The following is a 10,310-nucleotide window of genomic DNA, read 5'->3' as shown; positions in this document are numbered from 1 at the left end:
TCTGAAAAAAGCACTGACGGCAACTTTTTTCTTCCTTCTTTCTTTTTTTTTTAAATAAAATGATTTTTTTATATGAGACTTTGAGACTGCAGAATAAGGTATTCATCAACCGTCCCGATTTTCTCAGTCCCAGGTGACGTATTCTTTACGTACGGTTTTACAGGATTCATTTACGCTCAACAGATCTAAATCTCCAAACAAGAAACTTTGCGTTAAAAATATGAAAAGTTTTCAATAAAGATTATATGTAAAATATACAACATTAATTATATTTTGGTAAAACGATGTACCAAAATACGCGACTTAAGTCGTCTATTCGTTAATCAGACTTACCGGTATATATTGTTTTGAAATCGGAGCCAGACGTCCAAACAAATAGGGTGGGTCGGTTTGAACACTATTTATTGCGCATCGATTTTCATGAACCTGCATAATGTGAGGACCCGGCCTGTGTTCCAGCACTCCTACCTTATTAACTATAAAACTCATGAAAGTTGCGACGAAGTTTGAATTATATTTGCAATTCCCATATATTTATTTACTAAAAATATGTTTAATTATGTGTGGTCTTGTGCTATGGAGGGGCGGGGAGCAGGCGTATCCGGAGGAGATCCAAACAGTCCGATATGGTGGCCACCTACCAAACTTACATGTTTACGGGCGCGGGGATTGAACTCGGATCTCATAGGTGACAAGCGCTACTGGACAACCGGCCGGTGTAGCATTTTTTATTTGCACATATTATAACGTGAATATCGACCTGTCTGTATTTCATTGGTTTTGACCACTAAAAGTAACATATTTAGAAGTTTCGTCGAGAACAAAACATATAATATACTGTATAACTTAAACTCCACACACGTATTTAAAGCTTCACTCAGAAAAAGTATAGATTTGTTGATAATGAAAGGCGTATTCGTATCTTATTTGTGCATATTAAATCTCAATGTATACGTTATTACAACGGTTGTTTTAAAGTAATATCGATATTGGCCATAAAGACTTCATATTTAAAATGAACCTCGTCGTTTCCGCCTTTATGGAATATCTTGTTTAAAGGAAGTCTCTTCTAAACAAAAATCCAGTTTAGGCGGAAATAACAGGCTTATCTGGGACGAAACTTAAGCACCTGTATTTAGCACTGTTTTCCTAGAACGGGGCTAAAATAGTCATGCACTCGAGAAACTGTCTTTAAGATATTTACCAAGTTCGTGGCGATCTTACACTTAACTCATTTGACAATGGACAATTACCGCTATACCTGTACTAGGTTGTATATAGTGCAATCATAAGTGACACAGGAGTGTCACAAAACAGTCAAAGCCTTTCATAATGGCTGGAGCTCTATCCGTGTTTGTGAAAATTACGTATAAGATGATGTAGATGTTATGTGATTTCCAGAAATATTACACAATATGTATCAAGTGTTTTTATTTATTACTATGTATAATGCCAAAAAGTAATTCAACATGCCGCATTATAAATCAATAAACGTACACTTGACCAGTCGCCAAATAATTAATAGCTCCGCCACATAGTTGTCTAACATAAAACGCTCATTTCTATTCTTCAGACTATGTAGGACCAGTTACACCCCAGGAAACCCGACACCTTGTGAACAGCGTAATATCAATGGAGCAGTGTTCGGTACTTCAGCATGAACTTACATAGGGTAAGTTAATTGGAAAAATTAAAATTCCAATCTGAAACAACTGTGAATGAGCATTGATAACAAGGGTATTGGCCTACATGTAGAATAAAAATGACAAATTTTCTTTAAAAAATGACCGAAATGTGGCTCCCTGAAGTAGAAGATCGGGCAAAATGGGCCATGTTAAGGCATTTGGGCAGAAAAACTGCTTTAATTTGCAAGCCACTACAATAATAATAGGATCTATACAAACTTACACATGTCTGAAATAACCTCTCAGCAGGGTTTCTCCAGAAAACTATTTCTTGTGGAGAAATTTGCGTTTTTAATGACAATGTTGGGAAAACATGGACACCATCTGGATAAGATCAGGCAACCTTATATGAGCAGTGACTTTATACTTCTTTTAGATGACAAAATCCAGCCATTTTGTTGGAATTTCTTGGCTTTGTAGAGGCCTTTAGTAAGTGTATGTGGGCACATATGCAAACGAAATGAGTTGTAATGCTTTATAATACATTCTATGATAGTCTTTGCAGAAACTTGAATCCTTTGTCTGATATATAATGTGGTTATACTAAGCCCACTTTAAATATGTAGAGCTGATAGTTTTATCTTAATTACTAACTCTTTTAGCTGTTTAATACCATTATTTAGTTTTGTTTAAATTTAAATTCCGCTCACTTTCTAGCCATATAAGTAAGAAAGTGGTTAGCTTTGATTTCGTATTAATAATAAACGCTGATCCCTTTCTTACTAATATGGCTGTAAATTCAGCGGCATTTAAAAAATTTAACAAAAGTAATAAATGTTATAAAACGATTCCCTGTGATTATCCCCGCCGTATATTACATGTGTCCGATGCCTGACATTGAACGCCTCGCATGTTCATAAAACTTCGCTATGGCGAAATCCCAGTTTCACAGGCACAAAGACCCACAGATGCCAAAACATGTTATTTTCGACGTTTTACAATAAAAATTTATAGTATTAATGCGAGAACACCCCGAATATATAATTTCACAATATGTTAGATCATGAATGCAGGATTATTAATGTCGTACGATAGCCGTCACGTTGCCTGATAACAGGCTTTATTCACCAACTGTATGTACGCCGAAGTCTTTTTCTTCAGAGATAAAAAACGCGTTTATGGGTACTTGCAAAGTGTTGACCCGCATACGTTTGAGTATTTCGAAGGTTATGATGTCCGTCCGTGCCTGAGGCGACCCGGTGTGTGTCTAAGTACCCCTATCTTAACTTACTACTCACTGAGTTGAAACGAATTTAGCCTCATGTTCCAGGTATAAAGTTGAAACAGGGATTGAACCCGGTTCGCCTACGTGAGAAGCGCGTATACCAACCACTGTGGTAACCGACCCCCCAGCCACCCACCCACCCAACAAAAATTAATAAATGATAACATGTCGGTACAAAAACGCAGGTCGATTTTATCCACGATCTATTGTAGTACCGGTTATGGTATCCAAAGGATTAATCATCTGTCTGACGAATGTCGCACATCTTTCAAGAATCGTTGACATTGCTTGTTAATTATTGCATTTGACCTGCAGGATTTACGAATCTTTTTATGAATTTCCGATGTATTCAAACGTGGTTTTCGTAGGTGCGAATGCGCATGGATATGTAATCATCGGAACACGTCAACTTAGCAGGCATACCATTTTGTTTTCTTTGTTACTGATACTAAGTAAATCTAAGCTTATGTCAAGAGGACAACACAAGATTCCCTTAAAATGACATAAGACGCCTTGTTTAACACAAATTGTATTGTTTACAAAGTTTATTGTTAATAACAAAGTAAAAACGAAATTCAAATTCGTATAAATGTATTTACAAGTGAGCAGCAAAATAACGATGTTAATAAAACATTTTAAATGCAAATGTTGAACAATGAGTCACAAAGTTTCAGGATCAGACAGACAATAATTGTCCAAGTTTTTAACATTTTTTTCAAAAACATTTTCGTTAAATAATAGAAAAGCATGTCACATAATTCCCCGGACGCGTTTATATTTAAAATCATTCTTGGATATTTATTAAGCAGTAAAATAACGCATATAAGTAAGCTAACACTTCGAAAATAATACTGAACAATTCAGGAAAATGCCATCATATAGTCTCTTTGTGAAAATTATTCAACCACCAGCGAAAATCTGAAGATTTACAGCGACGGAGTGTGTAACGTGGTATGTCAACAAATGACGTTATGCTCAGTGTGGACGTTCGCCGCTGTAACTGGGTGACGACATCCCTTCACTTGCACGAGCAGCTGCTATCGCACGTGCATGAATCGGGCCCCGTGCATCCGGCACCGCACTTGCAGGGGTCTGTAACAAATAAACACATCGATTATTTGTTTTAAAAGCTCCTTTGAGAAATGAGTGAGATAGGGAACATCTATTCCTATATTAGCTATATTTACCAGAATTAGCTCTTTTAATGTACTTATTAATTTTGGCCAGCAAATTTCAATGTGTGTGCATATTTGTTAAAGAAAAAAAATCGTCAATCAAAATCAACATCAAGAAAGCTAAGATATAATATATCTTAGCTTTCTTGATGTTGATTTTGATTGACGATTTTTTTTCTTCAACAAATATATAATATACATATTTATTATTATATTGCTGTTTCAGCATGTTTAGTATTTAAATATTACATGTTATAGTAATTGAAATCAAAATCGTGTCGTACAGAGTTGTATTACAAATAGTGAAATTTCACAAATTTGATTGACATATAACATGTTTTTACTTCTGGCCAATAACTGTCAATATACAAAAAATAAAGGACAATTTAAAGACAGGGAAAAGTAAAAGGACAATTTGACTAATATTACCAAGGTGATTTGGTACGGTCACATGATATCGCTCCCTATGATGCACACGACACACTACTAGTAACTGATTAGTGTAGGTATGTCAACGATGTGCATTATACAGAAATACCTTGCAGCATGCAGAGATTTTTGTTGCTCGATATTTTACAGCCTGTGCCGGTTTGATTGGCAAAAATAGCGCCGTAAACCTTGAGAAACATGAACGATTAATAGTGTGATACAAAATAAGAACAATAGATAGTACATACACAATGTAAATATATCTGTTCCATATTATGTATTAGATCCAGTTTATTTTTTCTTTAATTAAACATCATATGTGCCACACATTTATAAAATGAAGGAACAGATATTAGTATGTTATGGAATGCATTTTGTATTCCCTGATGTTGTCTCCTCATCAACCTGCTTAAAGTTAATGAAATAACGGTGGCCAAATGTATTGTTGGAAACCTTATATGCAGATATTTGCATTAGAAGTGAATCGAAAAACTCACCAAATTAACACCGTAATCAAAATGCTTCCATAATTGGGCACGGTAAAACAAAAAAAAAACAACTGCAATTTCACATGTTAATATCATGTTTGTCTACTTTCAGTTTCTTTTAACGTATCTCCAAACAAAAACTGGCGATATGTAACACTTGTTCCGATTGGTATACAACAATCGACAAGTCTTAATTTGATATTTGACCACAGTTACAGCCCATGTGAAAACTCAGAACGGGAGATAACTGCATTGCCTGTTTTTTATCAGTCAGTTAAACGTCGTAAAAAATTAACAGAATTATCTCAGCATAACCTTTTAGATCTAAAAGAGTTTATTTGAAAGGTTTGGCCAATGTGGATGTAATTTTGTATGATTTTTAGGGCAGTTACTTTTTGCCATCGGAAAACTGTCGAACGTTGGCGTTACTTTTGAGCAAAATAGCAATATGATTCACCATTATGCAGAAACCATCCATTCTTAATACAAAAAGCTCTAAAACAATAAACAATGTCCCCGTACCTCCACACTTGCAGACCTCCTTGCATCCACACTTGGACGGATTGCATTTACAGCTGTCACCGCACTTGCATTTGGAACAGTCGCAGTCGGCATCGCAAACGCATTCTCCGGCTGAAATACGAAGGGTTATAATAATTCATTAGTTATTCACTCGCTTGCATGATGTTTGTTTAAAATTAAACAATCATACATAATCTCCTGTTCAATATATGTGTACAATTAGCACAAGACCTAATAGGCAATTTTTTGCATCGCAAATGCAGTCGCCGGGCGGCTGAAAGTCGCCGTATATTTTTTTACAATTATTCACTCACTGACAGGATTTGTTTTCATGATTTTGAAAAAATATATATTTCCCTGTTTTTTGGTCTATCGTTTTATTTTAATTGCTGTTAAAAAAAGTCCACATTATTTGCGTATAAATAGCACATAACCGTATATGCTAATTCCGTACGTTATGCCATGGCCGAGAGTTATGCCAAAACTGTGCAAATTTTAGTTTATAAACACCATATAGTTAATCTAATTCTTTTGTCACATCGTTTTTGCGACCAACGTGCCTGTTAAAAAGCAATGTTCTGGTACACCAACACCATTGCATCTTTACTTGCCCGGCCCTCTTTTTTTAACAAAACAAAAATAGAGAAAGAACATGAACTTACTTATAAAGCAGTTGCATGGGTCACTCATGATGAAAGTGCAGTATCTTCTTCTCTGAACGTAAAATGAAATAATATCTTCGATAGTCACTCTGTAATTTTGAAAAGTGCAAGCAGCAGTATTATATAGCTTTGTTTTGCACACGGACGTACTGCCATGTTTGGATTGAGCGCCAAAAGTTTCACACGGCACTGAAGACGCCGTGTGCACGGCAATAGCAAGGCCGTGTGTTGTTATCGAGACTTCGCCTTCATTCCTTGAGCAGACGAAAATGACACCTGACAACTAATTTGCCACCCGAAAGCTAACGGGCATTCTTCTGAAGGCTGTAAACAAATAAATTGTCCAGGGAGAACTCACATGATGTAACTTTCATACAATACATTCATAATTGTATACAATATTTCTTCAAACAGATTAATGCACATCAATTCACACATTGGTGTGTAGTGTGAATATAAATATAAAGAAACATTTGATAAAGTTGCCTTGTATGTTACACAATCCGTATGAAAAGCAATGTTAAAAACATGTTCTTGAACTTACTAAGTATAAATCTTTGAACACTTTCGCACATTTTAAATAAATATAATTTTTGTGACACCGTCCATCTGTGTACAGCGCTAATGCTAATATGATGGATGATTATGATGGAACATTGCACCTGAGAAATGAGCACGATAAATGAGTGTGCAAATTATGATATAAATGTGGTTTCTAGTGAAATAAATAAATTGTAAACATTTTTTGTCGGTTTTATAAGTATAGTTTTGCCACACGTCGGTATTAAAGAGTTATGTCTTTTTAAAATAAATCACGTATGACCACTGCCTAAACCTTTTCTCGGAAAAAAAGCTTAATTGCAATAAAGTCAGAAGGGTCTAACTTAGTTAGATGAAGAACATGTGCGTAAAGTGTGGCCCCACTTTAGAATGTGCAGTCCGCATATACTAATGATTTTTTTGTTCGAATGACGTCTCTTCTAAACGAAAATCCAGTCTGGTGCATAACTTTTCATTAAACTGGCGTGTTTTTTTTCGGCACCACTAGTAAAACATGTGAAGTGTTCTTTAGTTTTATTACCACAACAGCTTGTTGCTAGATTATAAATGAGATGCTGTCGGTACTTGCCGTGGATCCGTGTACACAAGGACATTTGTATGAACGGGGACAAGGTTGCATATGCTCTTGCGTGAAAAATAAAGAAATTACACTTCTTTTAGGAGGTTTTGGGGATTCCGATAATGACATTTGCTCATGCTCAAATTTTGGCCGTCAAAACTGCGGCCATTCTGCTATTGTTTGCATGTGATGAACCACATCGTGATAAGGTTACAATCATATTCGCGACCCTTTTGAAGAACAAAAATACTCAGAACTTGAAATTCTTACAGATTAAATTGAATCCAATGAACGAACACAAATAAGAACGAAAACAAACAACAAATTGAATTTATGTAATCAACATAAGAAACTGATTTGTACCTATTTGTCTGTAAAAACTTACCTTGTTACAGATTAACTAAATCCTCTTGATAAATGTAAATGCTTTTATTTAATTGTTCACACCAGTTTTGACACTCTTTGTTTCAGCATTTTTAACATAGTGTTTAATTGCCCCTTTGTTTATCACAAACCGATTATCTCGATATGATCGGATACTGTCCTGACAATTACTAAGAAAACAGTGTGTAATAAACCCAGGGAGCTATACTTGTATGACTCTGTATGGGGTCTCTGCATAAACCACATGTGTCTGGTCATTAAACACAATTTATGATACCTCCATGTCATCTCTTAGCATATTAAGTCAAAAACTTAACAGTTGCTTTAATAAAATATTTGAACATATTTAAAAAATAGACATTTGTCCGAAATGGATTAACAGCTAGGAACTATTAAGTATATATATTAGCCAGTTTAAACATAACAATAAAGTGTTAAATAACTATACATTTAAAATATTTTACAAATTTACTGCTACACAATTAACGTATTTAACGGGTACCTGCAAATGTAAACTCTGCTATAATGTGTAAAGATCGTGCGTTACTGCAGCAGTGTTCGAAACATCATCATGAAAACAAGCAATCGCGTTTGGTGATTATATACGGATATAAAATACTTGCGTAATAAAAATTAAATGTGTAGATTTATGGTATCATATAATGCTAGATTTGTATCGCTCATTATCAATAGAGAAGAGTTTTCAATATACATGTACATGCAAAGACAGTTCAATTTGCAAAATATGCAGGTGTTTTTTTAATTGGAATGCTTAAATTATTAATATTTTCATTCAATGTAAACGACACGAAAATTCATTCAATGTAAAAGAAAATTAAAACTACATTTCAAGATTGAAATGTAATGAGCTATTTAAGAGCTTTGTTTTATGACTGATTCAATACACCCCTTACACTAAATTTAAATCTCTAATGAAAAATAACACTATCGCACCCACACCACTTATAATAATATTCAAATTATTTTATGTTTTATAATTTTGAAATATCATTTATTAAAGTCTTACTTAAAAAAGAATACGGGTATTTATAGTTTTGTTTTGTGAAATTGTAAGAATTAAGTCTTCCGACGACCTTTACTCTGATACAATATAATAGGCCGCGATCGAGAAGTTGACGGCCAATCTATTTTTAGTAACGGAAAACCCCTATTGACGTCACACAAAAACCTCCTTTACTTCGTTTAAAAATTGACGTTGTCTTGATAGTCAATGCGTTATTTAAATTTGAATTAATATGTCTCAATTTTTCAAGAATCAAAATGACCTTCCATTTTCCAGAAGTTATAATGTATTGTTTAAAAAATTACGACCAATCAATCAAAAGCGATTGGTGTTATTGAGAGGTTATTAAGTCAGTGGTTCATTAATAATGTCGGTCAAAATCATCAATTTATCTTCTGAAAAATCGTTGAATGAGAATATTAAATGACGTTAAACAATAAATATAAATTGCACGAAATAAATTGTATATCATCAGATAACAGTTCGGGCTATTTTCTTGAACTTTTTTTATCAGTTATCTTGTTATCAACAAGTTTCGTATCGATCGTTTTTAGGGAAATAAAGCACATCATGATTAACATCTTGTTTTGTTTTATGTTCTCTGACGATGACCCGGGGCACATTAATTTAAGTATACTTAAGAGTAACCAGGGCACATTTAAGTATACTTAAGAGTAGCAGGGGCACAGTTAAGTTTTTGCTTAAGAGTACCCGGGGTACATTTAAGTAGTAACCGAGCCGACAATGACAAATCGAGCCAGCAGAAAGTTAATTTGATTAATGGCATATATGTGTGTGAGTATTTTGAATTCGAAATAACTTTAACAATACGTGTTTAAGATTATTGAATAGATATGTTTATTTTGATACTTTTTGAACGATTATTAAATAAAATACAGTTTATGCTTCAGAAAATGTTCATAACATAACATATCATATGAGCTCTGGGAAAACCGGGCTCAATTCATGTGCTTTATGTGTGGCCCCACATTAGAATGTGCAGTCCGCATATACTTATCAGGGACGAGTCTTTACGCTTAAATGAATGAAGTCTCTTTTAAACGAAAATCCAGTCTAGCCGGAAAGTGGACTGCACAGACATTTAGCACTGTTTTCCCAGACCGAGGCTTATATAGTCATGAACTCGAGAACAGCCTTTAAGATGCATTGTCATGTAGCAGGGTATTAATTTGAGCCTTGTTCTGTGAAAGGGGGTTTAATGCATGTGCGTAAATTGTCGTCCTAGATTAGCCTGTGCAGGTTCACACAGGCTAATCAGGGACTACACTTTCCGTCTTAACTTGATTTTTGCTAAGGAGAGATTTTCTAGAAACGAAAATTTTTAAAGCGGAAAGTGTCTACCCTGATTAGCCTGTGCGGACTGCACAGGCTAATCTGTAACGACACTTTACGCACATGCATTAAACCCCCTTTTCACAGAGCACGGCGCAGTTATATTCATTCATAATCCTATAATGATGGACGAGAGATAATCAGTGTGATAGTGGTTTGCGTGAGTGAATCAGTGGTGAGATGTTTTAACAGTACAATCATGCTTTTTATGTGAGTTGTTTCCTGATTTTTCCAAATGATTTT

General features: G+C 34.7%; 1 protein-coding gene across 1 annotated transcript; it reads right to left on the bottom strand.

The window, feature by feature from the left end:
- Nucleotides 1–3,482: 3,482 nt before the first annotated feature.
- On the bottom strand, nucleotides 3,483–6,313 carry LOC127836387 (metallothionein-like). Its single transcript, XM_052362997.1, has 3 exons — nucleotides 6,187–6,313; nucleotides 5,525–5,635; nucleotides 3,483–4,002 (listed from the first exon to the last, which is right to left on the bottom strand). Exons 1-3 carry the CDS (start codon nucleotides 6,212–6,214, stop codon nucleotides 3,929–3,931), a joined length of 213 nt encoding a protein of 70 aa, XP_052218957.1. The 5' UTR covers nucleotides 6,215–6,313; the 3' UTR covers nucleotides 3,483–3,928.
- Nucleotides 6,314–10,310: the final 3,997 nt, after the last annotated feature.

This window comes from Dreissena polymorpha, chromosome 6, assembly GCF_020536995.1.
Source record: "Dreissena polymorpha isolate Duluth1 chromosome 6, UMN_Dpol_1.0, whole genome shotgun sequence".
NCBI classification, from domain to species: domain Eukaryota; kingdom Metazoa; phylum Mollusca; class Bivalvia; order Myida; family Dreissenidae; genus Dreissena; species Dreissena polymorpha.
Note: the sequence above shows the minus strand (reverse complement) of the source record. Positions and strands in the feature narration are given on the sequence as shown.